General features: G+C 41.6%; 1 protein-coding gene across 1 annotated transcript in view; it reads left to right on the forward strand.

Moving 5' to 3' along the window:
* AHI1 (Abelson helper integration site 1) overlaps positions 1 to 1,362 on the forward strand; it is a 193,350-nt gene extending 191,988 nt beyond the window's left edge. The window contains exon 26 of the mRNA XM_012927595.2: positions 1,021 to 1,362. Within this exon, the coding sequence (XP_012783049.2) occupies positions 1,021 to 1,023 (3 nt within the window). The 3' untranslated portion in view covers positions 1,024 to 1,362. The remainder of the gene's footprint in view (positions 1 to 1,020) is intronic.
* The last annotated feature ends 13,924 nt before the right edge of the window (positions 1,363 to 15,286 follow it).

A 15,286-nucleotide genomic window follows, 5' to 3' on the forward strand; every position in this document is an offset into this window, starting at 1 on the left:
TGCATGTGCAATGTTTTTTAAGGATTCCTAAAGAGATAGATAAAAAACAAAAAATAAATAAAAATAAGGAGAGGTGGACATTTTGGTGTAGCAAGTTAGACCACCACTTGTAACACCCATCCTGGCTGTTGCACTTCCAGTCCAACTCTTTGCTCATGCAACCCAGGAGACCTGTGTATATGAGCTTACATGACAGAGTCAGAACCTATAAGCTAAGGATTGTTTTCCTGTCAAAAGTCCCTGTTCTTGTATGCACAATACTATTGCATAACCATTTCTTTATGATTAGAACTGGGCTGTTTTCTAAAGGCTCAAGTGCTCTCTAATCCACAGTGCCCTCAATGACAGCCCTAGCAGAGGGTCAGCCACTGCCCTTTGGCCGGTATGCCAGCGTCTCCTTTCACTGGAGTACTGACTGGAGTTGACCACCACAACCAGATTGCCGTTGTCCCAAAGTTGCAGGTTGACACCTAAAGGCAACCAGTGATATTTCCATGTAAAACTCCAGACGCTCATCAATGCTGGTTCAGTACTTGTAGTAGAAACTTCAAGTTCAGCCCATTTGTCTGTCACCTACAAGTTGCAGTGCACTAACTACATGATCTCTAAGGAAGCAATTTCATAGTTTCATCCACATATTAGTTCTCAGTTTGTACTTGCTTTGCATCAAAACTATATCTGAATGCATAGTTAGCCATCACTATCTTGATCAATCAAAAATTTGTTGAACTGGTTTTAGATTGGTTTGAAAACCATAATCATTAATCCTAGTGTAAAAGTAGATTAAGTGAAATGATGCTGTTTAACAAAATGCTGTCTATGCCATGATGGCCTACCTTTAATTTCTGGAAGTTATTCAGGAGTTGGATTGTAAGTATTTGAGAGTTATGTGTCTTATTTGTGTGTGAGAGAGACACACTGTCTCTTACTACCATGCATTTACCAGGGCATACTAAGATTTGATTGTAGGAAGACGGTATTCAAGTACTCTTACTTCATTTCGCATACTTCTCTCCCTAGTGAAAAGCTGAAGAAGAATGGAGACACAGCAAGTACACAGAAATGAAATGACAGATTAAACCATAATGAATTTCTCTCCAGAGTTCAGAATTTTCAGATAATAAGGAAGAAAGGAAGCATCAATTACTTGTCTCCTTTCAAAAGCATATAGACAAAGCAGAAGTGAGAAACAGGTGGAAAAATCAGTGTGGCCTACGAGCTTAACTGTTACAACCCATTGTGATTGATGTTGATCAAAGTATTGGTACTTGTATTTTTAGTAATTGCATCAAAATTACGCTACCACTGTCAAAGAAACAATAAAGAAAAACCGTACTTGCTCTTCAGCAAATATGAGTAAAAAGTATTTTTAGGTGTCTGTTCAGTAATCATTTAATATTGTATTTGTAATGTGGTTATCTACATGAATATTATGCTCAGAATATGAAATACCTGCTTTTAAAATTACCTTTATTTAAAAGACAAGCTGTTTCATAATATTGTGCATTCAAATTGATTCCAGTAGCAAAGGCATTAAAACCATCTGCTTTTTTTTAAACCATCTGCTTGTTAGAATTGAAATTTGTGTTCCTTTCAGTGACTCATACATGTAATATGACACACCTAAGCCAAAAATTATTTTTTTAAGCTGGATTGACAACAGGTTCCAAATTCCCTTCCATTTTAAATAAGGTATTTCATATTTAAGCATACAATGATTTATACAGTGTGATTGTTTAATATTTTAGTCTCGCTATTTGTTTTTAAATTATTACATTGCATTATTTATTTCTTTAGTGCCTGGATAGCAGTATCATCCCTGTGTGACTGTGTTTTACAGTTGGAAATAATGAGAAAATTACTGTTTTTGTTTTTTTCTCTTTTGGTCTTCTCCTTTCCCTATTTTGTGATAATTCTGTTGATAAAAATATTCAGCTCCCAGAAAGTCAAAACTGACACAGAAGTGTCAGTTGGAAAAATAACTTACTAAATTAGACAATTGAGTCTATTAAAATAAGAAGTGAGAAAGGCAGTGTTGGGCACTGAGGTGTAAATTTTGACCAGATGTGTGTCTACCCCACGTGAAATATCTCCTAGTACGAGCATATTTGGCCCCTATCCCTGCACATGTCTTAGGGGCACAGACATTGATAAACATAACCCAGCTGTGTGCAACTTTAAAAAAAAGTGTTTCTGAAAGTGTTGGGTGGCGTTGGTGATGGCTCCTGCGCTGCAGCCGTCAGCACGGGGGTCTCTTGTGATGTCGTGTTTCTGGGTGCTTGTGTCTACTTCAGGTACCGCTGGCCCCAGCCAGCTTCAGTTGCCCTTGTACAAACTTGAGATTTTTTTTTGTCCTGTGAATGCACTTGATAATTTAAAAATAAAATACACTTCTGTCTGCCATCGCAGCTTGCAGTTTTGAAATGTGTCTTGAGTCTCTGGCTTTGATTTTAATAACTAATAGTATCCACACATTAGAGTATAGGGGAAGCTAAGCATTTGCTAACATTTCAATTTTCATATAAAAAAAAAAACAGATTATTTGTAATGTTGAAACTACAGAAGACAAAAGGAAATCACAGGGGAAGCAAACATGAGGAAAGTCTGTTCTCCGTAAGGCCATATTCTTTTCTCCCTTGTCCTGCTGACCAAGACCAGAGTTAGGCAAGCAACAAGTGCCTTTACCCGCTGTCTGAGATGAGATGAGGAACAGATCACACCACGCCCTCTAGGTAGCAAACGGGACGTTATAATCAAGCAGACAGTCCAGTATCAGAGCCCATTACTTGGTTCGCGGAACTATACATCATCTTAGTAACACGTTGCTCCTGCTTTATCTTTAAATATTCATGTCATATCATTCCTTTTTTCCAAACCAATGACAGCTTGACACTATCTCCTATATCTGAACAGCTGTTTCAACCATTTATAGAGATATATTCCCTAATTACTGATTCAGCTCTACCTTGTCTTGAAGATCGAGGTTTCTTCAGTCTCAGATCTCTACTATGAATAGGATTTACAATATAGAATACAATCAAGTTCTTAAATGATTCCAAACAAAGTATTTACACTAAGAATACAAGCTCATGTTTGAAGTACACATTTTTTGAATGAAGCAGAGGCCTTTGAAAGCTCTCTTCCTAGTGTTTGAAATCTTGTGTAGAGTTTCTGTTGCATAAAAGTAAATACTTGGCCTTTTTTATTTTTTTAGGGTATAGAAAAGTTTAATTTAAGAAACACATGTTCTCTTTATGTTTGCAAGGCTGTCTCTGAAAAATAACTCACCATTTTATCGTTTTATTTGACATGTCACTTTATATATGCAACTCCAATATTTTTAAGATGGTTAGAAAGTTCTAGATAACTAACAAAATGTTGTGATCTTTACACTTATGTAAAAGGGCCTTCAAAGTGTGTGGAGAAATAGAAGATAAATTTATTCTGGTGTAAAAGATGAAATCCATGCATAGCTTTTTCATGGTGCACATTTTCTGTGAGCTTTCTGAAAGCCATTCTTGTTTAAAGTTTTTATTTGAGACCTCCCATCTGCTGGTTCATTCCCCAAATGCTTTCAAGGGCTGCCGTTAGGACAGGGTCAAAGCTGGGAAATAGGAACCCAATACTCAGCTGAGTCTTCACCTTATTCAGGGTCAGAGCTGGGAAGTAAGAGTGCTATCCAGATCTCCCACATAGGTGGCAGGACCCCATGATCCCATCACCACACCTCCCAGGGCCTGCACTGGGAGGGAGCTGGAGGCATGAACTGGAACCAAGAGTCCTGACTCTTCAGCATGGTAAACAGGTGTTCCAAAAACGGGGCTGAACTTCAACCCCTTACACTTTATTCTATCTGAGGCCCAAGTCTGCTTTAAGTACATTATGAGAACGTTTTTAAACAATCCAAATTTGATAGGTTACCTAGTCTCATTCTCTGCTTAATTGAACTTAAATGCCAAGAATATTCACGTCATTATCAGGCTCTCATTTACTCTTTGCATCAAATCCCCCAGGTCTGTAAAATGCTCCCTATTCTACAAATAAGAAAGCCAGGTCTCTGAAGATGAAGGAGCTTGTCCAGGTGCACGGGGCCAGTAAATGTCAATGCTAGGTGTCAGTGGAGGTTTGTCAGACCCACCAGGAAACCTCTGCAGTACTGCACCTCCATTGCTGTGCAGTGAAAGCCAGTAAATGCTTATAGCTGCAGACTCACACACGGTGCTGAAGAAGCACCGTGAATGTACTGTGACCACAGGACTAGAAATATCTAATAGAGTTTGTAATGCAACAGTGACCTTAAGAAAAAAGTATCAGAAGGAAAATATTTTTCAAAAACCTCATCATTTCTTTATCGTGTGATTATTTCGGCTAAGTCTTTACTCTGCATTATGGTTTAGTTGTTTCCTTAAGAAGTAGGTTCTATAGACTCAAACTAATTATATGTACAGTAACATTTTATTCAAGGAACAGAAAAGGCGCCATTCCAGTCATATAAGAGATAATAAAAAATCAAGAAGCATGTCAATCAAAAGCCTGTTTTGACTGGAGAACTCAAACTATGGACGGGCCCAATTATCTGCAGTAGAATTGAATGTCAGCATTGCTTAGGATTAACAATGGACTTATGAGGCCAAAGCAGACAGCTTCCCTTTGCAGAGACCCGGGAAGCAAACTTGGTAATGAGGCATTTCATTCATCATAACCTTCTGCTCTAATTATTAAGGTGAATGGGGGGAAATGCTTTAAGCTAAGACAGGAACTAGATGACATAAAAACATTTGTTTTGTAAACACAATGAATACTATTTTTCTAATGATCCCCTTCAAATTTATATCAATCATATGTTGTGAGCACTCTTTTTTGAAGTTGCTCTTTCTTATAACATCTTGAATTCAAACTGCTTAGGGAGGCAGGAGGGCAGGGATTTGGGAGGAAAGTGGCACAAAGAATCTGAAATTTTAATTTCTCCTCAATCTAAGAAAAGAGGTCATAAATATATGTACTATGTTTAACTCATGTTCCTCCTCTAATCATGTAGATAAAAATGCTCTGACGCCATCTATCAGTGTTATTTCTCAAAGCACTAAGAAGCAGTTTTCACTTACCAAACTCATTTCTTTTTTAATCATTACTTGAGCCTTTCCAAGAACTTATGAAAGACTATAATAGAAAAATTAAAATTGTTTTTTCAACATTTTGGCAGGTAAATTCATATATTACGAAAAGAATTCTTAAAATTTTTTGGAGGGGTGCAAATTGTTTGCTTAATGAAGATAAAGGGCTAGGGGAGAATAGAATACAATAGGGAAAGAAAAGAAGAAAGCAAGACGTTGAAGAAAATAACTTGGCCAGAGCAAAAATGAGCAACTGACACTTGCGAAAAGAAGTCGCAAGACTAAAGGAAGAAAGTTCCCTGGAGAGAAGTTAGCAGCTTCAGTTTAGTTTTTCAGTGTTTTCAGCTGAGTAGCAGTTAACTTCGTTCTCTTTTCTATTACGTTTCTTCACAAGGCCATTTTGTGTCATTGTTCCTCATAATATTTTTTTCTGAGCTACAATTCTTCAGCTCAAGTCAATGGAAATGGCTAAGTGCAGTAGCGTTTTTACCCATCACTGCCCATTACATAAAAGTTAGTCTTCAAAATATCTGTAGATGCTCCTTTTAGTAACTATTTCCATGGTGGTAAAAAAAAAAAAGAAGTGATTAGAATCTATGCACTTTTAAGAACATCAAATTCTTATTATACTTATCATGTGTGCACGCTGAGTACATAATAAGCTAGTCTATAGCAGCTGTAAATTTCAGAGGATTTATCTAACCACAAATACATTGAAATGGGGAAATGGGTCTATATTAAACTATGCAAGATGCTGCTGGAGGCCTGCCACTTCTGCAACATCCTGTAATTAATTTATCATGACAGGTCTGGCAAACTGAAACATCCAATACACTTGCGACAGACTGCAACACTACTTGTTGGAGACTGCAGTCACATTAACTGAAGGTAGACTTTTTCCTTCAAATGTGAGTATTTAGGCCTCTTACACTTAGTTGGCCCTATTACAGATTTAACACTTTTTGAATTTCATTGCGTGATTATCATGGATGAAAGGATCATGAACTTAGTATGTTCTCTGACATATGTGGCCTAGGGTGTTGGGGTTCCCTCCTGACAGAATTGAAGGCCAGTTTTCTCTGCAGTCTCTTGAACACCTGCTCTTTCTGTAAACCAGGCTTCCAGCACCACCTGCTCTATCCTTCCTGGGAGCAGCAGTCCTTTGAATAAATACAGACATCACTGTTGTTCAACCCACCTGGTCCAGAAAAAAGGAGAAAAAGTAACTTTTTCTAGCCAACATAAATTGTCTTTGTCAGTGTGAAAGCATGACCCGTCTCCTCTTGGGGTGTAATTGGCTGGTGTGGGTGACGTGAAGCCAGGCTCTCCTCAGCAGGGCCATGTGTAGAGATTCCACTCCTAAATCGCAAAACCATTGTCATATCGATGTCCGTAGTCTGGCTCATGTCGAAGGGAAGGTTAGAACTCCTCAGTCTGCAAACAAGAGGGCCCAGGGCAGCCTGGGAACCTTGACTCTGGAGCTTCAGTAGGAGGGAGAAGGTGGCAGAAAGATCCGAGGAGCTGCGGAGTCAGCTGGAGCCTGCTCAGGGTGGGAGGTGAAAGGCCAGACAAGAGGTCATGGGATACAGCCCCCTCCAGACAGCCAACCGTGAACACCACTAACCATGTGCTCTTTGACTCTTTAAAAATGTTCTTTCTCTTTACCCTTACCATTGGCAGTGGGCCCAATATCAGAGAACCTGAGAGAGTCACACTTGAGTCTGAGTTATAAGGAAAGAGCCACTAGCAGACTCTCACACTGACCGAGGGACAATGCAGGGAAAGTTTCCATGTCCTCCACTACCGTGCAGGTAAGGCCTCCCATCAGAGATGATCAGCATACGACTTTGGAAGTAGGATGGATGGTGTGAGCAGGTGGATGTGGGTGTGTCCAGAAAAGGAAAACGAAGTCCCTTCCTTCACACACACCCATAAGTATCATGTCCAAGATCACAAAGCCAGGGTCTGGACCCTACCTCCTAATGCTAATTCCAACTGTTTGCTAGTTAACATTAACACTTAAAACTATTAGTAACTTCGAATTCTGCAAACCCTAAATGTTCTCAACTTCATCTACAACTTAAATATGTCTTAGAACATTCAGATCCCTTTGAAACTATACTCTCACAAGCGAGGATTCAAAGTAGGTATAAATGGGAACATTAGAGTAAGGAATAGCGCATTAAGAAAGAAATCGGCTCATTTTGTTTCTGGACTATTGAAATTGTATACAGACCACGAATAATTCCATTCATATCAACCGTTCAAATTGACTACCTTTTTATAATTCAGATTTCTCCACAATTTTTAGCACTTATGTATACTTTTTAGATATGAATGCATGTGTATACCCATTCTCTAGCCAACAGCTGTGGTTGGTGGCCTACAGGCATTTGTCAAGCGCAGAATGGAGCTGAGTGGACAGCTGGCCCAAAAGCCTGAATTCTGCGTTCTACCTTGAAATTACTACATTGTCATGGCTGCTATCACTCAACAGTGGTTTTCATAAGACTTCCATATGCATTACCAAACTTGAGCCTCATGCAGATTTTGTTTTTTGGGTTTTGTGTTTGAGTGTTGGGGTATTTGTTTGTTTAGATATTTATTTCCATCTACTTGATAGGCTGTGGGCAGGAGGGACAAAGAGATTCCACTAGCTGTTTTGCTCCCAAAATGCACGTAACAGCCAGGGTGGGCTAGGGTAATGGAACTCCATTTGGCTTTTCCTCGTGGGTGGCAGGGGCCATGCACTGGTGTAAGTATCAGTAGGCGTGCTAGATCAAAATGAGAGTAGCAGAACTGAAGCCACCAATCTCATACGAGATGAGGTATCACAGTGCATGGCTTACGCACTGTGCCACATGACATGTCCCCACATGGCCATGTTCCTTAGATAAGTTACTGCTCTCCCTTTTGTTCAAACCAATCACAAACAGTTAGTGACTTGGGGGCCAGTGCCATGGCATAGCAAGCTAAGCCTCTGAATTGCAGCACCAGCATCCCAAATGAACACTGATTCAAGTCTGCTTCTGATCAGCTCCTTGATAATGACCCAGGAAAGCAGCAGAGATGGCTCTGGCTTTGGATCGATGGTTAGAAGGTGTTTGCGGTTTTGCTGCCATTCTGTACATGAATAACTTTTTTTTTTAATGAAAGATCCTATGAGCCAGTGCTCTGGCACAGCAGGTTAAACTGCTGCCCATTGCACCAGCATCCCACATGGGTTCTGGTTTGAGTCCTGGTGACTCTACCTCCCATCCAGCTGCCTGCTAAAGTGCCTGGGAAAGCTGTGGAGAGACTGTAATGAAGCTCCTGACTCCTGGCTTTGGTCTGGTCCACCTCTTACCATTGTGGTCATTTGGGAAATAAACCAGTGGATGGAAGACTTCTTTCTCTCTATTTCTCTCATTGTTTCTCTGTCTCTGTGTAACTCTGCCTTTCAAAAATGAATAAGGAAATATACACATATATATGTATTTTTAAGTGGCAATCAAAGCAAGAAACTTGGCTGATATGTAAAGAGAATCTGAGCGACTCAGCATGGCAGCGAAAGCCTTTATGATCTGCCTCTGACCGTCTCACTCTGGTTTCACCAGCTTCCTATGAGAATCCACAGCCACCATCTCTGCAGGACCACACCACTGCCCTCCAAGAACCACTGCTGCTTCAAGCCCTTGCATTTTGCTGTCAAGCACCTATTTCCCAGTGCCTTCGCCAGAGGTTGACACTTAGGTTTCCTACTACATGTCATTTGCTCTAAGATTTCTCTCCTTATTGTGCATGGGGAGTGGTTGAGCTACGTTTTCTCATGGTGTCCTATACTGAAGATGCTTGCACATATCTGTGAAATTGACCTGTTAGAAGCCAGGAATCATGTCACACACAGTTTTCTAGACCCAACACCTACCACTAAATAGCAGGCACTCAAAAATTCTGCCTGTCTTATACATGGGTACCAACAGATGGTCTAAAGCTAAGCAATCCACAAGAATTCTCAAGCCATCAAATAACGTGTGACAATAGAATCTTCAACAAGTTTTTGGACATGAATGCTATAAAAAGCTATGAATGAATTTCAAATTTTTTGCAATACATTACCTTTTTTAACTTATGAAATGTTTTTATTATGTCTTATCCCCTTTTTAAGTTTGTTTATTTGAAAGGTAGAGAAGCAACAGAGAAGAAGAGGGAGAAAGCTCTTCCATCTGCTGATTCACTCCCAAATACCCACCACAGCCAGGTCTGGGCCAGGCCAAACCAGAATCCTGGAACTGCGTCCTGGTCTCCTACATGAGTGGCAGGCACCCCAGAGCTTGGTCCATCGTTTACTGCTTTCCCTGGTATATTAACAGGGAACTGGATCAGAAGTTAGCAGTCAGGGCTTGGACAAGTACTCCGTTGTGGGACACTGATGACACAGCGAATGCTGAACTTAACTTTGAATTTCATTTTCCCGTAAGCTTTCCGAAGTCCCCACATTTAACATTTCCTGTGTGGCTGAAGTCTTATAAATCTATTCTTGTGATCAGTATCACAGGATGTTCTCAAGTGAAAAGTGTAACATTTTTTAAAATTCTAAATGTGCAGCAGGAGTGGGGAATTCCTGGAGGGACTCCAAAGAATGCCACTGGTGATTCTACCACCAGTGGCCAGCCCTCTTTTTCTTCGTTCTTTGTTCTCATTGTCTCCCCTCTTCTGCCTTTGTGGCTCCCTTTGTTTTCTCTTCTACCTGACATCAGCCCATGGAGCTCACTGACCTCAACATGAAACCGTTTAAACCGCTGCTGATTTGCCCTTTGAGTCTGGCCGTGAAGCTGTCACGTCTAACAGAGTCCCATCCCTGCAGTGGCCTGGCTGCTTCTGCCCCTGCCCACAGTGTATATTCTCAGTCACTCTTTGCAACATAAAAACTCAGTCTTCACATGTGGATATAACCTTCCTTTTATGTCTAACTTTTTTTTATTGAGGCAAATTAGTCTGAAGATTCAATCTGATTTGCATAATATTTTACATTCCTATTGATGAAGTTTTAAAAAAAACTGTAAAAGACTTCTAAAATTTGTATATGTGAACCTTATTGACTCTATCCTTTTTTATTCTGTTGCCATGTTTTTCTGAGAAAAGGTTTCTAGTTTTATAAACAAAGTTCACAATGAGATTGTTGCTGAATTTGAGGTCTGATCCATTAAGATTCACAGCTTCATGTTACATCTTTATGCCATTAAAATGAATCCAGTATGTCCCCTGTATTTTTATTATTTAGGAACAAAAAAATCATAATAAGCACACACACAAATCTGAATACTTCAAACAGCATTTTGGTCAATAGCAGTCTTAACCTCCAGCCACAAGTGCTGGCATTAGAAGTTTCAGGAGCCCCCTGAAGCCAGAGGCGGAGTCACAGGGACTACTGTGAGGCCCAGGTACCTGGAGCAGAGGGGAGACCCTCACTTCTTCCTACATAGGTTCAGTGGAGCCAGGTCTGCTTAGGATTAGGTTGCTATATCCAGATTTTTTTTTTTTTAATTTATGATACAGTTCCATAGACTCTGAGATTTCCCTTTCCCCCTCCTCAAGTTCCCATGCCCCACGCTGATTTCCCCTTAGAGTATTGCAATAATATAGTTCTTCATAAACAGTCGTAAGTCCATCATTCTGCCCCCAGATTTCTAAGTGACTGATGGCAGAGATGCTGTTCAACACCTCTAGCTTGAGCCTTTAAGTAGGAGCATGGCAAATACTGCAGGATATGAATACTCGTCTTGCGGGCTGCATGAGGCTGGGGGTCATGTGGGTGACCCCGCGGTATGCTCCCTCTGTGGAGGGACCTGGGATTTCATCACATATTAAATAAATCATTTTCAGTAACATTAGGTCATTCTGCACAAACATTTGTTTAATTGCTTTAGCAGATTCACAAAATAATTGCCTTTGCTCCAATTCACTCTGTCCTGGGTACAGACGCATAATTTAGCAGGGAAAGGAAAAGTACTTATTATGGTAATTATTTGTAATTATAGACTGATGTTAATAAGAACTAGTATTTGCTGAGCACAGATGAGGTAAACAAGGCTCCCTGTCAAGAAGTTTATATGTGCAGTATCTCATTTAATGTGCAAAATAAGCTTGCCAGGTAGATTTGAAAAACGGAAGAAAAATTCAAAACTCGGAGATGCTAAGCAATGTGTCTGAGATCACACGGTTTTTTAGCTGGGGTGTTGGGATCCAATTTCAGATTTGTTTCATTTCAGATGTCTATTCTCAGCTTCCAAACTGCGCACTGTATTGTCTTTAAACCTGATTTGTTCATAAAATGCTTCCTCCACTCAGTTGACCAAAAAAATGACTTTCTTATTACCAAAAAATGAGCTAAATGTTTAGCATTTTCCAAATTTCTAATACCTTTGGCAGAGTGGTTTCCAGCAAAATAGCTTGATCAGAATGAAGGTCAGGAGTAGACAGCTGGCCTAGAGCTTAAGTCATGAATGAAGACGTCTGTGCCCTGTGTGTGCCTCAGCATCCAGCACCAATCCTGACTCCAGCTTCCGGCTAACACACAACCTAGGAGGTAGTGATGATGGTTCAAGTGAATGAGTCTCTGTCACTCATGTGGAACATCTGGATTGAGTTCCCCACTCCCAGCTTCAACCTTGACCTAGATATAATCATGATGAGCATTTTAGGGGAGAACCCCAAATGAAGGTTTGCTCTTTCATTTAAAAAAAAAAATTGAACCTCAAGACTGTTTGTATTCTACTCTGAAAAGATTCACACCAACTTTAACATTGAAATAAAACAATGTGTTTCCAAATCTTATTGGCTCCAGGGAAGTTATCCTAGTTTGAAAGGAATGGCTGAAAAGGAGCCAGCACCAGCACATTTTGCATATCTATGGGAACTGGGTCTGTTGAGGTTGCTTTGGGGTCAAAGCCAAGGTTGCTGTGGAAGGACTTCCTCTGTGGGTTCTCCCAGGGCTGTGTTGGGGAGACACAGTTGCTCTGTCAGGCACTGGGTCTCGGTTGATCTCAGCCAGAGGCTCGTATGCTCTACAGCAAATATCGATAAACTGTGGAAATGAATTCATGGATGTAGGGATATTAGCATACAAATCAAACAGGCAACAGGATCACACAATGACAGATTTCTCTGAGTGTTTTTCTGTTTCCTGTGGAAAACATCTTTCTTCCTTTCTCTTCCCTGCCCTGTTCTCGCTGGACCCTCCTGCATTGCCTCCTGGAGTCAGCTACTGCAGGGCTGTCTTTGCAACTCTTGCATTCTCACGTTCTCTTTAACTGCAATCAAAATTGTTTGCAATGCCCCACACCTCAGTGGCTCCCAGCTGGTGGCAGGTGCAAACAAAAGCCAGACGCAACCACGTATTGCATCTGTACCTCGAAACAGCCTCAACTCCAGGTGACTGAAAGAACATCGTGGGGCACCTGGAACTCAGGCTGGGGCCCTAGCAGGGTTTAAGTCAGGTCAACCTGTGGCTCCCCTTTCTTCTCTGTTCCAGTTCTATCAGGTGTTCGTGTCTGAGTGTGTGAGGCAGTTCAGAAGCACTGTTTTCACCAGGGACCCTCTGTTGTAGACTTCAGAGTTTTCCATACCCACTTCTCCAAAAGCAAATTCCTCCTAGATACAAAGGCAGAACTGGCTTCCTAACATTTTCTGCTGCTGCAGATGCTGTCTGGAACCTGCCCCTAGGGAATAGATGTGGGTGGTGAGGATTCCTGCTTGCCCACCCTATGCTCAGTGGAGGGGTGCAAGGTGTTGTTCTCTATCCTTGCCTGTCCCAGACACCTAACAGCTCAGCACTTCCAGGGCAAACCTTTCTTGTCCATGATTCCTACCAGTGCAAATCCTGTTACTACTGTCCTGGAAGCAAGAAAAAGACACAGCGCGTTAATAAGAAGGTGATGTGTACAAGTAGCTGGAGATTCACTAATTATTTTCTGACGGAAAGAACCACATAGACTGTGGCTACACTTTTTCGAGCCCTTGGGTTTAAAACCTTTCTTAAGAGGCAGGTGCTTGACGTTTGGCAGAGGGCTTGAAGTCGCTTGGGATGCTGGCCATCTCGCACATTGGAGTGGCTGGTTTATGTCCCAGGCTCTTCTGCTTCTCGAGAGTGTGCACTCAGGGAAGTAGCAAGCATTGCTCCAGGCCTCGGGTCCAAAACACACATGCGGAGACCCAGAGGGAGTTTCAGGCTCCTGGTTTCAAGTGTCAGCCTGGCTCAGCCCTAGCTTTTGCCAGCATTTGGAGGGTAAACTAAAGATGGAAGATTCACTCTCTCTCTCTGTCAAGCAAAATAAAAATAACTTTTTAAAAATAGTTTCATGGACCCAGCATGATGGCTCAATGGCTAAATCCTCACTTTGCAATCGCCAGGATCCCATATGGTTCATGTCCCGGCGGCCCCACTTCCCATCCAGCTCCCTGTTTGTGGCCTGGGAAAGCAGTCGAGAATGGCGCAAAGCCTTGGGACCCTGCATAGCTGTGAATAAACTGCTGGTTCCTGGCTCCTGGCTTCAGACAGCCCAACTCTGGCCATTGCAGCCATTTGGGGAGTAGACAAATGGATGAAAGATCTTCCTCTCTCCCTCCTTCTCTCCATAAATCTGATCTGCCTTTGCAGAAAAAAATAAAATGAAATCTTTAAAACCAAAAGTACTCTCAAGTAGAAAATAGGCATGAGTCAGAAAGAAGAAAAGCACTGGATAGTGAAATGCACTGAAAGATAGAAGGGGGTTTTGAGTGTCTTAGTTGAGTTCCTTTTTGCTAAGAAATAAAAAAATGTTTCAGACCATTTTATACAACATTCAGGAAATGTTTTCTGAATTCTTCCAGAATCTTTTTATTGGAAGTTCAGTCTCAAACATTGGCAAATCAAGTAAAAAGAAAGCCCATTTCCTTATGGCACAGCTCAGAAGGAGAGACCCCAAAAGCTTCACTCCCAGTTCTGCAGGGCAAAAATGTACAATATTTATGCAAAACTTCAAAGGAAGTCCCTCCCTACACACACCTCCCCCTTGTGTGGGTGTTTCCTTCGGCCCACTCCCACCAGGGCGGGTTTTTAGGTGAGCATAATTGTGCTTTTGTTTTGAACTTGGCTCCCTGCACCACACTGCACTCAGAACCCCTGGCCTGCAGCCCAGGGTGGGGCTGTGCCCTCAGTACTGTAAATAATGGTAATTACCTTTACAAACTTGAAAAAAAAAGTTTTTTTTCCCAAGGCCAAGAATATCCAAAGTCTAGAGCATGCTCTAACCCCTGTGCACAGGTCTGTGCGGATGTGTGTGTGTGTGTGTGAACGAAAGAGCGTCTACTGCGTGGGGTGACCCAGGCAAACAGAGAACCAGCAGCTCCCAGCATCCCCGTGGCCCTCTGGGCCTGAGTTCTCTGCTTCCACATCAGAGTGATGCCCAGGGCACAAAGGACAAGGCTGAATAGGAGGCAGGCTGGAGGGGCTATTTCCCCCACTCATCCAGAAGGTTTTGTAAATTTGATTGAAGCAGAAGTGTATTCCTGAGGCCCGCAGTGGCTCAGATGGAGAGGGCCTTTGCCACCTGACCCTAAGCTGTTGTATTTCCAAGGCATGGCTCCCTCCAATGTCTCTGTCTGGTTGACAGCACCCATTGTTCTGATTAGGCCAAGGGGCATCCAAGCCACTGCCTCATTTGATTATCACCATGGTGCCCCGGCTATGATTCCCACATAATCTTCGTATTTTATTTCATGCACAATCAGCAGCAGCTATTATCTATAGCTGAGATCCAAATGATGAATGAAAATTTAAAGTTCTTAAATTAAATAGCTTTCAGCCACATAGAAACATGGAGAGTCATTTAAAAAGTTTGATTTATGAATGAGAGAGACTGTTTTCCCAGCCACAACATTTGCTTGACTTCCAGATCAACTGGTCTGCACGTGGAGACTTTAAACATCTGGTATGTAGACTGCTACCTGGTGGCATGGGCTGATTTCAGAGGTTGTATTCAGGTCCAGCATATGGAGTGGCAAAGCCTCCTAGGCTTGTGTGATCACCAGAAGTTCATTGTGCCTCTGGGAGGAAGTGTCAGCACCATCAGCATGTCATTGTTTCCAGTCAAAAGTCAAATGGTTGCTCCGTGACTGTGAACGTTATTGAGGTCATGCTCTGTGCTTGTGTG

Source organism: Ochotona princeps, chromosome 1 (assembly GCF_030435755.1).
Source record: "Ochotona princeps isolate mOchPri1 chromosome 1, mOchPri1.hap1, whole genome shotgun sequence".
Taxonomy (NCBI): Eukaryota; Metazoa; Chordata; class Mammalia; order Lagomorpha; family Ochotonidae; genus Ochotona; species Ochotona princeps.